Raw genomic sequence first — 18,943 nt, forward strand, 5'->3', positions numbered from 1 at the left:
CAATTTTAGAGAAAAATCACAAAACACTTTTTTGTTCAGAATATCCCAAATGATCTAAAAAAAATTGTTCGAAGTGAAAAAATTATTTTTGTGAATTTGTCTAAAAAAATTCTTTAAACAATTTATCGATCAAGTTACTTTCTGGCACCCAGTAGATTTGTTATAAGGACCTCTTTTTGAGTAAGTTTGTGCAAAAAATTCGAATCGGAGTAATTTACCTAACGGGGGCGACGATACAGCCTAGACTAATTTGAACATATTCAGTAACATTTAATTTCTAGAATCGGCTGTTTGTGTGAATCAGAATCAACTTTTCTAAATGGCATTGGGAAGAGTATACTTTTCCTAGCTGGAGTCTACTTTTACTAGTAAATGTTGAATATAAATCTTCATTTTATATTTATAATCAACTTTTACTGAAACCAGCCGTTAGAGTTGACTCCAACTAGTTGGAGTCAACTCCAACTAGATAATCAACTTGAACTGTAACATATACAATATTAAACCCGTTTTATAGCGTTATACGCCAATGCGTTCCCAATCGCCACTCCTTTCTATTGTGGCAGTCTTCCTCTCTTAGATTTCTTTCCGACATCGCCTAGGAGATGCCCTTTATCCATGTAGTTGCTGGTCGTCCTCGCTTTCGTTTTTCTGTGTTAAATTTTTTTTAATTACACTATCTTTCTTCTTCTTTACGTGCCATCTCCGCAACGAAGGTTGGCAATCATCATTGCTATTCTCACTTTTGATACTACAACCTGAAGGAGTTCAGTTGAGCTGCATCCAAACCATTCTCTGAGATTTCTCAGTCAGGACATTTCGCCTACCTATGCTGCGCCTTCCTTGAATCTTTCCCTGCATAATTAATTTTAGGAGTTCATATCTGTCACCACGTGTTGTATGACCCAAGTATTGAAGTTTTCTTATTTTGATGGAATCCAGTAACTCCCTGCTGTTTTGTATTCTCTTTAGTACTTCCTCATTGATTATGCTGTTTGTCCAGGAGATTCTCAGCCTTCTTCGATACGTCCACATCTCAAATGCTTCCAATCTATTGAGGCATTGTTTATTAAGAGTCCATGTCTCCACACCATACAAAGGAACAGAAAATACATAACATTATAGTACTCGCTTTCTAAGATTTAGGCTCAGGTCTCTACTACATAATATTATTTGTTTCATATTAGTGAATGCACTTCTAGCCTTTTCTATTCTAATTCGGATTTCTTTGGTATAATCGTTTGTTTCACTAATGTTTGTCCCTAAATAGTTATAATTTTGAACTCGTTCTATCGTCTTATTATTTACGTGTAGATTGTCTCTAATATTTTTCTTTGATAAAACCATGAATTTCGTTTTCTTTATGTTTAATGACAGACCAAATTCTTCACTCGTTGCAACAACCTTACCTAAAATTCTTTGTAGATCTGTAATAGTTTCTGCTATTAGTATTGTGTCATCGGCTTATCTAATTTCACATATGGGTAGGCCATTTATTTTTATGCCCGCTACTTCATCTTCTAATGTTTTTTTGAATATTTCTTCTGAGTATGCATTAAACAGTGATGGCGACAAGACACAGCCCTGTCTAACGCCTCTTTTGATTTTTATTTTATTGGTGTTTAAATTATTTATTCTTATGACAGCTTCTTGTTCGTAATACAGATTATTTATTATTCATATATCCCGTGTGTCGATGTTCTTTGTTCTCAGTAGTTTTATTAACGGATTATGTTTCACCGTATCGAATGCCTTATGCCTTGTTATAATCTAGGAAGCAGACATAGATGTCCTGGTGTACATCTAAACATCTCTGTATTAGCACATTTACTGCAAATAATGCTTCTCTGGTTCCTTGAGCATTTCTAAATCCGAACTGAGTTTGTCCAATGTCTTGTTCTAACTTTTTGTATATTCTACGATGAATAATCTTTAGAAATACTTTGAGTATGTGGCACATTAGACTGATGGTACGGTGTTCGCAACATTGTCTGGCGTTTCTCTTTCTCGGTATAGTCAAGAATGTTGATAGAAGCCATTCTTTACGTAATATACCTGTTCTGTATATGATATTAAATAATTCGACAATTACATGTATATTGCAGTCGGCTATAAGTTGCAATATTTCTGTCGGTATTTCGTCCGGTCCTACAGCTTTCCCAGTTTTCAGTTCTTTAATGGTCTGTTTTACTTCATTTTCTGATATTTTTGGTCCAGTCTCTTCAACGAAATATTCGTCATCTATTGTGTCTCGGTTGTCGGTAAACAGCTGTTCTATATAGTTTTTCCATACCATCAATTTGTTTTCTATATCCATTACTATGTCTTCCTTTTCATCAACTAGTATATTTTGTTTGTATTCTGGTTTTCTAGTTAATTCTTTTAGTCTTTAATTCTAAAATTAACTGCCTTTCGTTAAATATTAAACTATCTTTAATAAATTTATACTAAATGCATTGTACTAAATTTATGTAGTATTTGTACAATAATTGCTCGTTGACTTCACGCTATCCTGGTATATAATCTCAACTTACTTTTGTGGTGGTCGGGGTGGTATGAAAAGTTCGTAGGCTGGCACATGGATGGCACTACTTGTATTAAATCCATATGATTTTGTCAGCCTTATCCTTCAAAAGATACTTGTATAAATTTGAGAGCTGTCGAAGTATTAGTTTATGAGATATAGCATTTTGAGTGAAGCAGCTTGTATTAGTTTAAAAAAAATGGACCAAAAGGAATTTCGTATTTTAATAAAGCACTGCTTTTTGGCCACAAAAAAAACTGTTAAAGCCAAAGTTTGGCTTGATAAGCATTACTGGAACTCTGTTCCAGGAAAATCAACCGTTGAGAAGTGGTTTGCTAAGTTTAAACGAGGCGAATTGAGCACCGAGGACGATGCACGCAGTGGACGCCCCAAAGAGGCTGTTACCGACGAAAACATAAAAAAATGTATGTATATATCGATTTTAGAACGTCTTTCGAAGTTATCTGATGCCTAACTTCCACGTCCTTCTAGCATCCCATTGGCCATCTCTAAGATCCCTTGTACTCATTGCTTTGGTTACCCCTTCTTTCCATGTTTTTTTGGGTCTTCCTTGTTTTTTGAGGTTTGGTGGTACCCACTGCATAATCTTTTTGGGAAATATTGTGTCTTCCATTCTTTGAACATGACCATACCAAATCAACTCTTTCCTCTCAATTTCTGTTATTAAGTAACCATCTATTCCAATTAGTCGTCTTACTTCCTCATTTCGAATTCTTTCCCTACGGGATATACCTAACGATCTTTTAAACACATCCATTTAGCTTCTAATGTTTTCCTGTTGTTCTCGGTTATTCTCTAAGTTTCTGCTCCGTAAAGTAGGCTGCTTTTAATAAGTGGTTCATAGATATTGTATTTTCGCTGTATTCCTATTTCGGAGCTCCAAAGTATTCCATTTAGGCAGCCAATTGTTCTTCTAGCTTGTGCTTTTCTTTATTTCCTCATCGTCTTTTCCCGTTCTATCGAAGATTACTCCCAGGTACGTGTATTCACTACAGGATGTGATTTCTTCATTATCCTCTATTTCGATATTGATTAACTCAGCTCCTATGGGTAGGTAATTAGTTTTTTTCCACATTAATTTTCAAGCCCCACTGTTCATATTCCTCCTTTAGTTTTCTTGCCATATACTGTAGATCGCCTTTATCATTAGCTCTGATGACTTGGTCATCAGCAAATTGTAAGGTATATATGTAAACAAACCTCTCCGAAGTCTATACCCCTACCGTGGCATTTACGTTTCCGCTGGTTTAGTGCTTTTGCAACATATATCTTGAACAAAGTTGGTGAAATACAGCAGCCCTAGCGCAGACCCTTGTTACCGATGAACTTTTTAGATAGTGTGTTTCCAATTTTTACTTGTGATGTAGAATTTTCATATAGATTTTTTAAGGCTTAGATTTCCACAATTCAGTCATAAAAAATCCACAAAATAATTTTGAAGGGCCTAAAGTGGAGTTGTCCGAGATAGTTGAGACCCTAAAGATATCAAAGGAACGTGTTGGATATATTGTGTATGAATATTTGGGTGTGCGAAAGCTCTGTGCAAAGTGAAAGAAGCGAGAGCTCCCAACAACAACGAATTGATGATTCTGAGAAGTATTTGAAGCTCTTCAATCGTAATAAATAAGACGTCTTGCGTCGATATATTACAATGGATGAAACATGACTCCGTCATTTCACACCGGAGTCCAATCGACTTCCAAAGCGTGGAAAGACGCAACAGTCGGCTGGCAAGGTTATGGCATCAGTATTTTGGGATGCGCATGCTACAATATTCATCGACTATCTTGAAAAGGGAAAATCTATTAACAGAGACTATTACATTATACAGGGTGAGTCATGAGGAACTGTACATACTCCTACCTCGTATGGAGGCCAGTATGGGGAATAACAAATGACCATTAAAAAGTGTCTGCTCCCATTGTTTAATAATAAGCTCGTAAGCTGTTTTTTAAAGCCGGACCTGATTTTTTTCTAGCATGAATAAATCAGTTGATTGGGCGGTAACTTATAAATTAAATATTTGTTCAAAAAAATTAATTTTTGTAAAAAAAAATATTTTTTTTTAAATCTATGGTTCTTTTCACCAAACTTTTAATTCATAGTCAAATTTGATTTTTTTATAAAAAATTAAGTAATTGTGTGCGGCAAAAAATAGATATGTCGTTTTAATTGCGTATTTGTCTAATTTGTAAAATTCTTATTAGAGTTTTCAAAAATCGTATAAAGGGTGAAATTTTTTTCTAATACCAAAACGAACTAATTTTTTAAAGCCGGACCTGATTTTTTCTAGTTTGAATAAATCAGTTTATTGGGTGGTAATAGTGTAACGATTGACCAAATTAAGAGGCATATCGATCTCACTGTTCAAAAATTATGACGAATATAATTTTCTGTAAAAATTAACAACTCGTCCTGTATATTATTAAACAATGGGAAAAGACATTGTATATATATAGCGACTGTTTTACAGCATCATAGGCCGTCTATCGCAATTCGAACGCCATTGTTTTCTGTTTTTCCATGAATCTATTTCTATATTTCTTCTGTTCATGGCAATATTGATTCCTTTTTCCCAAGACTATTTTGGTCTTCCTTTTTTCCTTCTTCTTTTTGGGATCCACCTCCAGGATTTAATCGGTAATCTCTCATCATTCATTCTTCTCATGTGTCCGTACCAGGATGGTTGTTTTCTCTCTATCGTATCCGTTAATGTTGTTTCCTCCTTCATCATTTCTTTTATTCTATCTGTTCTTACATGATCGTGTAATGTTAATCTACCTACAGCATCTTCGCCAAAAATTGTCCTCTACCGCGTTTGCTCGGTTCTACATTTCCTTATTTATTGTCCAGATTTCTGAGCCATATGTAACTGTACTTTCAATAAATGTTTAATATAGTTGTTTTTTTTTTGTACTTTCTCGTATATCTTTACTCCATAGTAATGAGTTTATCTGACTTGTGATGGCTCTTCCTCTACCTAATTTTTGTTGTATGTCTGTTTCGTCGTTTCCATCTTCTGTCAATGTAACTCCCAGGTATCTATATTCTTTGGTGTTTTTTATTATTTTTCCTTCTAAGTCTAGGTCGTCGCCTGTGCAGCCAATTGTCATATATTCTGTTTTGTTTGTATTTATTTCCAGACCCCAATATTCATACTCCTCTATCAGTTTTCGAACCATATAAGCAGCGCTGCGTCCATTGTTTCCTCCGCTAGAACCACCTGATCGTCAGCAAATAACAAAGTAGTCAGATTACCCTCTTCTATTTTTACTCTTATTTTCTTACATTTTCTCAACCGTTTATTCACAGCAGTGTTTATATAAATTTTGAAGATGGTAGGGGACAGGCAGGATCCCTGTCTTAGACCCTTGTTAACCGGAAAGTATTCTGAGTGTCTATCTCTCGTTTCTATATAACTATTGTTTCCTTGGTAAAAACTTTTCACCGCATTAATGTACTGTGGGAGTACATTGTTCTCTATTAGAGATTCCCAAAGCCTATTTACTAGACACTTTTTAATGGTCATTTGTTATTCGCCATAGAGGCCTGCATACGAGGTAGGAGTATGTACAGTTCCTCATGACACCCTGTATTATTGGAGCGTTTAAAGGACGAAATCGCGAAAAAACGGCCCCACTTAAAGAAAAAGAAAATGTTATTTCATCAAGATAACACAATTAATGAAGACGATAGCAAAGCTTCATGAATTGGGCTTCGAATTGCTTCCGTAGCCACCGTATTCACCAGATATGGCTCCCAGCAACTACCGCCTGTTCTCTGACCTCAAGAGAATGCTCGCTGGAAATAAATTTAGCACTAATGAAAAGGTATTCGCCGACATTGAGGCTTATTCTAAGGCTAAAGACAAATTGTATTATAAAAATGCTATTGAAAAGTTGTATGACCGCTACAATCGTCGTATTGGTATCGAAGGTACTTATATAGCATAATAAAATCTATTTTATAAAAAAAATCTTTCTATGTTACCCTACGAACTTTTCAGCCCAACTATTACTGTAGCTATGGTATTGGACACTCAAGATATAAATCTCTAATGAGATGTTTGTTAGCCTTCGTTCAAATTTTACGAGCTGATGTTGGATATAAAAAAAATATTTTATTATGCGTCAGAAAACGACTAAACTATTACTTAATGATCTGAAGGGGTAAAATGAAGAATAAACATGAAAAAACCGTTGTTTTTTTATTCGACATTCTAAAATTACTTAAACTAAAAGACACAGATAACTGCCCACAATTTTAAAACCAAAGATATTTAGGACAATATTTTTTACTTTAAATGCCGAAAAAATCGTTAACATGACTGGGAACTATATACTTGGAATTTCTTTGAAAAGAATTGCAATGTCCTTAAGAACAAAAAGTGTATTATTTTAAAATATGATTTATTTTAAATAATTACTTTCAAATAACATTTCAAATATTTTAAAGTCTTTTATTAGACTTTGATAAAACAAATGCTTTAGTTTACTAAAATCCCGGTATCTGGTATAATATTCACTGCCACTTCTTCTGGGCGTGTCAAGGAAAAAAGACTGTGAATTTGGATGTTAAAAAATGTACAGGAATTATTTATGAAACTACAAAACCCTTTAAATATAATATAATAATGACCTGAAATCAAAGAAAATAATTAAAAATAATAGATTTTTGATTTGAGTTTTTAAGATTGACATTATAAAGATAGTTAAAGAAAATTAATAAGGTAGCAACAATAAGAACTGAGCAAATATTTAACCAGGGACAACAGTAAAAATATTATGTAGAATTAACACTTACCTATAGTCCAGGCCGCATTTGTTTTGAGATAGACGTTGAGAGGTGACTCATATTTTTTTGCAGAAATTGCTTGGAATTAACTCATATAGTAATAATTGAGTTATCCTCCCACTCAGAAAGGTCCAGGTCATTGTTTAAATAATCAAAATATCAAAAAATGAAGGAAAAATTCGATTTTTTCTTCGTTTTTTGATTATAACGTTAAAACTATTCATTTTCGAGAAAAAATGTACTAACATAAAAGTTGCGTAATTAAATTTCCTATAACATGGAAATGGTTAAAAATTAAAAAAATAGTCAACCTTGTTGCAAAATAGCAATAAAGTATATATAATAAAGTATTCACTTTCGAGAAAACTAGCACTGATATAAAAGTTGCGTAATTAAATTTCCTACAATAAAGGATAAGTTAAAAATTTTAAAAATTGTCACCCTTTTTGCAAAATAGCAATAATTGCGAAAAAAAACATAAAAGAAACAAGTAGTCGCATTTTACTTTTTTCACCCATTTATGCTACACTTAGAACCTTCATATTTTACGCAAAAGAAGTTTATGATATAGTCAAATAATACTGTAAATTTGATTAAGATCGGTTCAAAATAATTTGCAAAATAAATTTTGCAATCCAGCTTTCGCAAAAAATATTCATTTTTTCAAAATGTTGCTGGACTGAAATAAGGATTACAAATGTACATAATCTTTAAACACGTTGACGGACAGTGCGTCAAATGTATAGCACGTTTTGTGACACTATATGTATTTTACAAAGTAGAATAGGGAAAATCTTCGAGAGAATGGAAAAAGCTTTAAAATGGCGTATTACAAAGTTTAATGCACTCATTTGTTGTTAATATAATGCGAAAAAAGTTCGAAATTTCAAAAAAATTAATTTCGCAATAACTATTCTAAAAATAAGTATAGAGCTTCAAAATTTTTGTCAAATGAGGATTCTTTGGTGCTTAATATTTGACAAAAATTTCAAAGAAATTCATTCAATTGCTTAAATTTTATTTAAATTGTTTATCCCAGAGAGCTTTATTTGCAATAACATAAGTCAGTAAAAAATAATTTGAGAACCATTCTATAGGTGTCAAATGGAAGAACATGAGCAAAACTTTCATATTGGTTTAAAAAAGTGAATAAAAAATGTATTTATTAGTAATAAATAATTACGCAAAAGTATGTTCAATTTTTCATTATAATGTTTTAATTTTTTTATATAATAAATTATATAGAGTGCTAGTCAAAAATCCGTACCCCCCTCGTATCTTTTGAACGGTTATACCTATAATAGTGAAATTTGGAGGGTGGAAATAAACGGACGTAAGCTTTTTAACTAGTCATGACAGGTGACGTAATTATGACAGATGACTTTACAACGCCACTGTGACAGATAATTTTAAATGGGACCTTATGGCAAGTGATACCCTGTTTGAAAGGTATTGAAAATACCTATTCAGTCATACTAATTTTGTTTGAGTTTAAGCTAATTTTGATGAATAAATGAAATAAATATAAAATTGTAGTTTCGCATTTAATTAATAAAAATTCAAAATTCCGCATATGATTACTTGTCAAAAAGGTTGACGTTGACGTAAAAACTACTAGAGAATTGAAAAACGTCAACTTTTTTGCCAAAAAACCATAGACAGACATTTGAATTTTTATTAATTAAATGCGAAACTACAATATTATATTTACCTATTTAAAGCAAAAAACAAAATACATAAAAAACAAAATCAGCGAAAACCCAAAAATATTAGTATGACTGAATAGGTATTTTGAAAACCTTTCAAACGAGGTGTCATTTGTCATAAGGTCCCATTTAAAATTATCGGTCACAGTGGCTCTGTAACGTCATCTGTCACTATTACGTCATCTGTCATGACTAGTTAAGAAGCTTACGTCCGTTTATTTCCTCCCTCCACATTTCACTATTATGAGTATAACCGTTCAAAAGATACGAGGGGGGTACGAACTTTTGACTAGCACTGTATATTTATTAAAAATTGTTATCAATTATCATACATATATAGTATTTTTACTACAAAAGCGATATTACGTAGGTCAAAATTTTTGACGTAAGAGAACTGTCAAAACATTAGAATGTTTTGAAAAACAATAGGCAATTTAGAAAGGCAATAATGAAAAGTCACATTCTAATGTTTTGACAGTTCTCTTACGTCAAAAATTTTGACCTATGTAATATCGCTTTTGTAGTAAAAATACTATAAATAACATTACTTGGTAGTTATGCACCTAAAAAACGGTAAAAAATAGATTTTTTGAAAAAACTTATTCAAAAGTGTAAAGGATTCAAAATAGAAAAATTGAGGATACTTTTGCGTAATTATTTATTACTAATAAGTGCATTTTTATTCACTTTTTTTAAACCAATTTGAAAGTTTAGTTCATGCTCTTTCATTTGACACATGTAGAATGGCTCTAACGTTATTTTTCCTGACTTATGATATTTAAAAAAAAGATCTCCGGGATTTGAATAAAATTTAAACAATTGAATGAATCGCTTTTAGTCCAGAGCGCATCTGTTTTGAGATGGACGCTGAGAGGTGACCCAAATTTTTTTGCAGAAATTGCTTGAAAATAAATTAAATAATAATATTTGAGTTATCCTCCCTCTCAAAAAGGTCCGGAACATTGTTTAAATAATCAAAATGTCCAAAAATGGAGGAAAAATTCGATTTTTTTCTTAGTTTTTTGATTATAACTTTAAAAGTATTCATTTTCGAGAAAAGTTGTACTGATATAAAAGTTGCGTAATTAAAATTCCTGCAATATAGAATTGGTTAAAATTTTAAAAAATAGTCACCCTAGTTGCAAAATAGCAATTAAATGCAAAAAAACATACAAAAACAAGTATTCGCATTTTACGTTTTTCAACCATTTATGCTACACTTAGGACCTTCATATTTCACCGAGAAGAACTTTATGATACATTAAAACAATACTGCAAATTTAATTAGGATCGGTTCAACAGATTTTCCAAAATAAATTTTGCAATCCAGCTTTCGCAAATAAAAATTCATTTTTTCAAAATGTTACAGGACTGAAAATAAAGCAGGTAGCAAGTTGAAATTTTTTTGCTTATAGAAGTGTACTGTACCTTTCATTTGCAATTTGCAAAATTAAAATCGATTAATTACCACGGCGTCAGGAATTTTTTTAAATAAACATTAATTTTTGGTGCTACGCGCAGGACAGCGGTGTTGGATTCACACAAGTTGATTTCCACCAAAATTTCTTCCAATCTTTATTTACTATATTATTTTCTTACTCTATATTTTGTTGTATTTTAATATTTTAATTCCACAAAAATCAAACTAATTTTATTATTGTTTATGAAATATTGACAATTGCATATGTTTAAAAATAATAAACTTTTATGCTCTAAGTTAAAATATATGAACAAAGAAAGTTTTTGCTAATAAAAGTGTTATTTTAAAGAATACAGTATGTGTTTTTATTTTGCAATAAACAAATGTATTTATTTATATCGAAAAAAAATTAAAACGTATCAATCATTATCAAAGGTCATTGGAATGCCCAATCAGAGCAAACTATCCGCTGTCCTGCGCGTAGCACCAATAATTAATATTTATTTAAAAAAATTCCTGACGCGGTGTTGTTAATCGATTTTAATTTTGCAAAATTGCAAATGAAAGGTACAAGGTACAATACAGTTCTATATGCAAAAAAAAATCTACTTGTTTTCTGCTTTATTTTCAGTCCTGTAACATTTTGAAAAAATGAATATTTTTTGCGAAAGCTGGATTGCAAAATTTATTTTGCAAAATCTATTAAACCGATCTTAATGAAATTTACAGTATTGTTTTACTGTATCATAAAGTTTTTCTGGATGAAAATATGAAGGTCCTAAGTTTAGCATAAATGGTTGAAAAACGTAAAATGCGAATACTTGTTTTTGTATGGGTTTTTCGCAATTATTGCTATTTTGCAACAAGGGTGACTATTTTTTTAATTTTTAACCATTTCTATGTTATAGGAAATTTAATTACGCAACTTTTATGTTAGCACAACTTTTCTCGAAAATGAATACTTTTAAAGTTATAATCAAAAAACGAAGAAAAAAATCAAATTTTTCCTTAATTTTTTGACATTTTGATTATTTAAACAATGTTCCGGACCTTTTTGAGAGGGAGGATAACTCAAATATTATTATTTGATTTATTTTCAAGCAATTTCTGCAAAAAAATTTGAGTCACCCCTCAACGTCCAAATGTACTAATATTTTTACAGATGGGCCCTGGTCTATTTGAAATTCTTGTCACATATTAAGCACCAAAGAACCCTCATTTGACAAAAATTTAAAAGATCTATACTTATTTTTACAATAGTCATTGCGAAATTAATATTTTTTGAAATTTCGATCTTTTTTCGCAATAATTATATTAACAATAAATGAGTGCATTAAACTTTGTAATACTCCATTTTAAAGCGTTTTCCATTCTCTCGAAGATGTATGTACAGTGGAACCTCGATAACTCGGATTAATCGGGACCGCGGCCGATCCGGGTTATCCAAAATCCGAGATAGCCGGAGAATATGGTAAAAATTAATAGAATATGGTATACTTACAGATAAACTCCGTTAGAATTGAAATAATATGAAATATATTTATAAATATGCACAGTACCTACTCATCAAAATTACTAAAAAAAACACGAAACACAAACGTAAGCAAACGGAAGCGAACAATACAAGACACACAATACAGTCACAACGATGTAATGTTATTTAAGAACAGTGAAAACTAAAGACCATTGTTTATAAAAGAATTTTTTAAATAGTATTTCCTAAACAATGCTAAGACAGTTTGAAATAAAAAGGAATAGGTACTACAGACAGGTGCCTGTTGTTTCTGCGGCGTGTGCTATGAGTCATTTTTAATATCGTATAGTTCAAATTACACACATACACATTATCTCTCAAATATTATATTACATACATTTTTATTGTTAAAAGGTTTGTCTGATAATTAACTACTTTGATGGGAAATAAGCCACAATTAAATTGAAAAATAATTTTATTAACGTTTCGCGACACCCAAATCGGGTCGTATTAGGAAATACGTATATATACGGAAGTAGGTATATAGGAAATAGTTAAAATTTGTTCTTATAGGTATTACCTGTCGAAAAAACTCTTCAGTACGCTGGCTGTTAAAGTGTCACGAACAGGGTATATATTTGTCTTATTACCCTGGCCTATAAGTATTACAAATGTAATGGCAAGGATATTATGGGCAAGGATATTATAAGAATTACAAATGTACATAATCCTTAACACGTTGACGGACAGTGCGTCAAATGTATAAGCACGTGTTGTAACACTATATGTATTTTGCAAAGTAGAATAGGGAAAATGCAACGTCTATGGACGTTCTGTCACATTACATCAATCGAAATTAGACGTCTATAGACATTCTGTCTGTCAACGTGTTAAGTATAAGGGACCGTAAGATGAAGATAATAAGTTGTTCTGAAGCTATTTTCTTGTGGCATTTTTACAATTTTAACTATTTAGAATGGGAAATAAGCCACAATATTATTTAAAAATGATTTTTTATTAACGTTTGGACGCCCAAATCGGGTGCCGTTGTCAAAATACAAAATACTATTAATATAAACAAAAATGTTGTTGCTTAGTAAAAAAATTCTTCTAATAATTTATTTAATTTGACTCATTTATATCGGCAATTCAGATACATAATATGATACATTTTAAAGTAGAAGACTTTAAAATGATATTGCCAATATTTATGAGTTGCGTTCCTGGGACGACTTTACTGAAAGATAGTTCATTCGATTACATGAAATCAACCCCAACTCAAGAATATCCGTCACAAAAAAAAAATCATAGCATGTGATCTGTCTTTAAAAAGACAACCACATGCAACGGTGACATTAAAATTCTTGCGTTAGAGATCTCATAGTAAATCACGAGGGAAAACCAGGAAAAACCTCGTGATACTATCCCGACATCGTAAGTATTTGGTCTTACATTTAATTTACTCTCAAAATTAATACCAAATTCTGACTTTACTATAATTTTGTTTAAATTATAAATAATATCAATAATACATGGGTATATAAGTAATACTAAAATATAAAATATGTACTAACTCGACTATTGACTTACTAATTGTGGTATTTTCTTTCTATTGACTTCCTCTTTCAGTATGGGTATCCACATCCTACTGCATTCCACCGAGGAATTTGCGACACAATTGGTTTCGTTTAGCATAATTAGAGCCGCTTCTTTGATTTTTCTCTTTTTACTATCTGTTTCTTTCAGGACTATACTTGAATCTCTCCACTGAACTCTATGTTCATTATCCCATGCGTGTTGACATATTTGAGATCTATCAAATTCTCTATTTTTAATATAAGATTGATGTTCACTTATTCTAACGTTTAATGGTCTTGATGTTTCACCTATATAAAACTGTTCGCATTCACAAGGTATTTTATAAATACAATTCTTTGTCCTTTCTTGTTCATTGTTAGGTTTAGTTTTAGATAGAATAGATCTCAATGTGTTGGTTGTTTTGAATGTTGTTGAAATGTTGAATTTATTTCCTATTGTTTTAAGTTTCTCGGATAGTCCTTTTATGTATGGTATTGATATTTTCCTCGTATTATTTCTTGTGAATGTTATAGGATCCCGTTCTATGTTGTTCTGTTCCATTCGATCCAATCTTGACAATTCCTTATTTATAAACGATAAAGGATAATCATTTTTTAATAAAACAGATGTTAAGAATTGTTTTTCTTCTAAAAAGGAATTTTCGTTAGAACAAGTAATTTTGGCTCTATCATATAAGGATTTTATGATTCCCTTTTTAACGTTGATGTTGTGATTTGATTTGTAATTGAGATATCTGTTGGTATGTGTTGGTTTTCTATACACTTGAGTCTCATATCCAGTATCCTACTTTAAGACTAAAACATCGAGGAAAGGCAGGGTGTTATTATATTCCTTTTCCATTGTAAATTTTATTGTCTCTTCTTGATCGTTTATAATATTCAGGAATGTATCCAACAATTCTGATCTATGAGGCCATATTGAAAACACATCATCTACATATCTCCACCATACAGTGGGTTTTAAATTTTGTTTAGAAATGATATTAGTTTCGAAATCCTCCATAAATATATTAGCCAATAATGGAGATAAAGAGGAGCCCATTGCTAGACCAAAATTTTGTTTATAAAATTCATTATTTAGTTGAAAATAAGTATTATTAGTACATAATGTCAATAACTCCATTATAGCTGATACAAAATACCTTGTGAATGCGAACAGTTTTATATAGGTGAAACATCAAGACCATTAAACGTTAGAATAAGTGAACATCAATCTTATATTAAAAATAGAGAATTTGATAGATCTCAAATATGTCAACACGCATGGGATAATGAACATAGAGTTCAGTGGAGAGATTCAAGTATAGTCCTGAAAGAAACAGATAGTAAAAAGAGAAAAATCAAAGAAGCGGCTCTAATTATGCTAAACGAAACCAATTGTGTCGCAAATTCCTCGGTGGAATGCAGTAGGATGTGGATACCCATACTGAAAGAGGAAGTCAATAGAAAGAAAATACCACAATTAGTAAGTCAATAGTCGAGTTAGAACATATTTTATATTTTAGTATTACTTATATACCCATGTATTATTGATATTATTTATAATTTAAACAAAATTATAGTAAAGTCAGAATTTGGTATTAATTTTGAGAGTAAATTAAATGTAAGACCAAATACTTACGATGTCGGGATAGTATCACGAGGTTTTTCCTGGTTTTACCTCGTGATTTACTATGAGATCTCTAACGCGAGAATTTTAATGTCACCGTTGCATGTGGTTGTCTTTTTAAAGACAGATCACATGCTATGATTTTTTTTTTTTTTTTTTGTGACGGATATTCTTGAGTTGGGGTTGATTTCATGTAATCGAATGAACTATCTTTCAGTAAAGTCGTCCCAGGAACGCAACTCATAAATATTGGCAATATCATTTTAAAGTCTTCTACTTTAAAATGTATCATATGTATCTGAATTGCCGATATAAATGAGTCAAATTAAATAAATTATTAGAAGAATTTTTTTACTAAGCAACAACATTTTTGTTTGTATTAATAGTATTTTGTATTTTGACAACGGCACCCGATTTGGGCGTCGAAACGTTAATAAAAATCATTTTTTAATAATATTGTGGCTTATTTCCCATTCTAAATAGTTAAAAAGAAGATAATAAGAATAATTGTTTATTATTTTCTAATAAAATAAAATTTATGGAGAGATATGCCAACGAAGATTTTGTAGTTATGAATAGGAATGTACATATTATAATATAATCTAGTAAAATAGCAACTCTTCTTCTTCTTCTCGTACCATATCAAAATTATCCGATGTTGGAAATCACCCTTGCGAAGGCTTCTCGATATTTTGCAATATGGAATAAGTATTTAACCAAGAAACTTGTTTTCTTCCTACACCTCTACGGCCCTCTATTTTGCCTTTAAGGATCAGTTGTAATATTTTATATCGACTTCCCCTCACTATATGTCCCATATAGGACATTTTCCGGTATTTATAGCAGTTCTCTATCTATGTTGATCCTCCTTAGTAGGTACTTCTGCATTAGTTTTTCTTACTGTCCAAGATATATTCAGCACTCGTCTATAAATCCACATTATTTCCAATTCTTCACTCCTGTTCATGATCGATACTTTTAGCGTCCACACTTCTGCATCATACAACAGTACCGGCCAAATATAGCACTTAACCATTCTTTGTCTTAGTTCTAAACTGAGATGATTATTACAAAGGAATGTCTTTATTTTTGTAAAAGTAATTTTACTCCCTCATTTGACAAAAATTTTAAAGTTCTATACTTGTTTTTACAAAAGTTATTGCGAAATTATTTTTTTGAAATTTCGACCTTATTTCGCAATTATATTAACAACAAATGAGTGTATTAAACTTTGTAATACGCCATTTTAAAGCTTTTTTCATTCTCTCGAAGATGTCTGTACTAAGAAAGTCATAAGTCTTACTGTTTTCCATTAATTTGCAAAAAAAAGGAAAAAAGACCGTTTTTTGACACTAAATTGTTTATAAATAAACATGGCCGCCAGATCCTACGCAGGAAATAGTTACAATTTGTTCTTATAGGTATTACCTGTCGAAAAATCGCTTCAGTACCCTGGCTGTTGAAGTGTCACGAACAGGGTATATTTTTGCCTTATAAAAGCTAAAGCTCAATCATAAGATATCAAATTTTATCAATTTTATGCGAGTTATGTCAAAAATGTGAATTTCGTTCAAGAGGAAAGTACTTTTATATTTCAGAATATTAAAAATTGTTATTTTCTTGCCTTTTTAATGAAATAAAACATAAGAGCATTGAAAAATATTTATTAACCACCAATTATAAATGCAACTAAAGAACCTTAAAGTGCTCATTCATTTCATATCCGGTCTTTTCTTATTTTAGCGTAGATAACATCGTATAAAATGAGAATGCCACTTTTATTACCTAAAAGTTAAAATTAGTTTGTCAACAAACTCATGAAAATATGTAAATTTAAGAAATGTTTCTAGATTGCAACTTGTTAAGAATGGGAAAATGTCGTTCGTGCATAAATACACGATGTACAAATGTAACAATTTGTATTTGTGCAATATTAGCTTTGCTTTTATAACTTTCATTCAATTTATATATGAGAGCATAATGAGAAGTAAATAAACATTATCCAGATTTAGCCATACGGCTCACACTCCCTCTAAGGGGAAAATTGACTCATCCCAGATACCTACGGTATCAAAAGGATTGAGCTCTGGTGGGACTCTTTCGGTGTTATCGAGCCCTAGGTGACTTGGTATGCAGGTGTATCTCCCAAAAACTTTCGTACACATCTGGCCGTTGCGAGTAGTACAGCTTTCTGCATGGTCTTGTAAAGATGTTCATTTAGACCCAGCCTTTTTATGCTTTCGAGGAGGTTCTTCGGAATTACTCCAGTAGTAGACATAACAATAGGTATCGTCTGGGTACTTTGCATTCTCCAATGCCTTCGTATTTGAATTTCTAGATCTCTGTACTTGGCGATCTTTTCAGTAAATTTACTACGTAGATTATTGTTGTTAGGTATCGCTACATCAATTAGTGTTGTTTGTCTTGTTAATTTATTAACTAGTACGAGATCTGGTCTATTATGTGCCACTGTTTGGTCTGTGAGCACAGTGCGGTCCCAGTATAGCTTGTAGTTGCCATCCTCAAGCATACTCTCAGGGACGTATTGATAGTACGGGAGATGGTCCGTTTGGAGAAGTCCCAGCTTGATAGCTATCTCTTGATGAAGGATTTTTCCCACTGCGTCATGTCGTTCCTTGTATTCAGTTGCAGCGAATGCCTGGCAGCCCCCTGTAAGATGTTGGATGGTTTCTTGGGCTTGACATCCATATCGGCATCTGTCGTTTTGAACCTGAGGGTCTTTGATGATATATTTCAGGTAGTTTCTGGTTGCTATAACCTGATCCTGAATGGCCAGTAATGAACCCTCCGTTTCAGGGAACATCTTTCCTGATGTCAACCAGTAGTTCGACGCTATATTGTCGACATAATCTTGGCTGACCTCATTGGGATGTCGCCCATGCAAAGGTTTACCCATCCAGGCGCGCACTTTTTCGTCCTTAGTAAGGTGGTTTATGCGCAGTTCTGCTTCCCTCAGTTTGATCGGTGTTGTGTCATCTACTTCGCAGATAGCGCGATGTAGAGTAGATGTCTCAGCCTGCATCTGAAAATAAGTTCTTAAATTAGCAATTTGTTTATCTAATTGCTCACCTATATCCATAAGTCCTCTTCCTCCTAAATACCGGGGTAATGTCGTTCGTTCTACTGCACTTTTAGGGTGGTGTTTTTGTGCCTTTGTGAGGTGTGTTCGTACTTTTCGCTGAAGATTTTCTATATCCGTTTTTGTCCACTTAACAATACCAAATGAATAGCTAAGCGCGGAACAAGCGTAGGTGTTTAGTGCCTTAAACAAATTTTTACTGTTAAGCTGTGAACGAAGCAGCTGTTTTACCCTTCTTATAAACTCAGTAGTTATCTCAGTTTTCATTTGCTTATGGTCAATTTTCCGCGCCTGCTTTACTCCAAGATATTTGTACATATCGTTGTCGCCCATGGCCACGATGTTCTGGCCATTTTGCATATCGAATCCACCGGGCTGTACCTTTCCTCTGACTATATTCAAAACACGGCACTTGTCTAGACCGAACTGCATACTAATATCATTAGAAAATGTTTCTACAGTTTTTAGCATCTCTTCTAGGTGTTCTCGAGTGGAAGCCATTAATTTCAAATCATCCATATACAACAGATGATTGAGCTTCGCTACCACAGTATTATTGCTTTTAATGCTAAAACCTGAGTCAGTGGAGTTTAATAGCTGAGAAAGGGGGTTCAAAGCTAAACAGAACCACAATGGACTCAACGAGTCTCCTTGAAATAATCCCCGGTTGATTGCGATATTTTCGGTTTCGATATTG

At 32.3% G+C, this 18,943-nt stretch overlaps 2 protein-coding genes across 2 annotated transcripts in view; both read right to left on the reverse strand.

The window, feature by feature from the left end:
• Positions 1 to 16,182, reverse strand: part of LOC114328902 (uncharacterized) — a 53,784-nt gene extending 37,602 nt beyond the window's left edge. The window contains exon 1 of the mRNA XM_050649501.1: positions 16,048 to 16,182. Coding sequence (XP_050505458.1) covers positions 16,048 to 16,182 — 135 coding nt within the window. The remainder of the gene's footprint in view (positions 1 to 16,047) is intronic.
• Positions 16,183 to 16,880: 698 nt separating this feature from the next.
• Positions 16,881 to 18,943, reverse strand: part of LOC126883828 (odorant receptor 83a-like) — a 40,884-nt gene continuing 38,821 nt past the window's right edge. Inside the window, exon 7 of the mRNA XM_050649502.1 lies at positions 16,881 to 16,931. Within this exon, the coding sequence (XP_050505459.1) occupies positions 16,881 to 16,931 (51 nt within the window). The remainder of the gene's footprint in view (positions 16,932 to 18,943) is intronic.

The sequence above is a fragment of the Diabrotica virgifera genome, chromosome 4 (assembly GCF_917563875.1).
Source record: "Diabrotica virgifera virgifera chromosome 4, PGI_DIABVI_V3a".
Lineage (NCBI taxonomy): Eukaryota > Metazoa > Arthropoda > Insecta > Coleoptera > Chrysomelidae > Diabrotica > Diabrotica virgifera.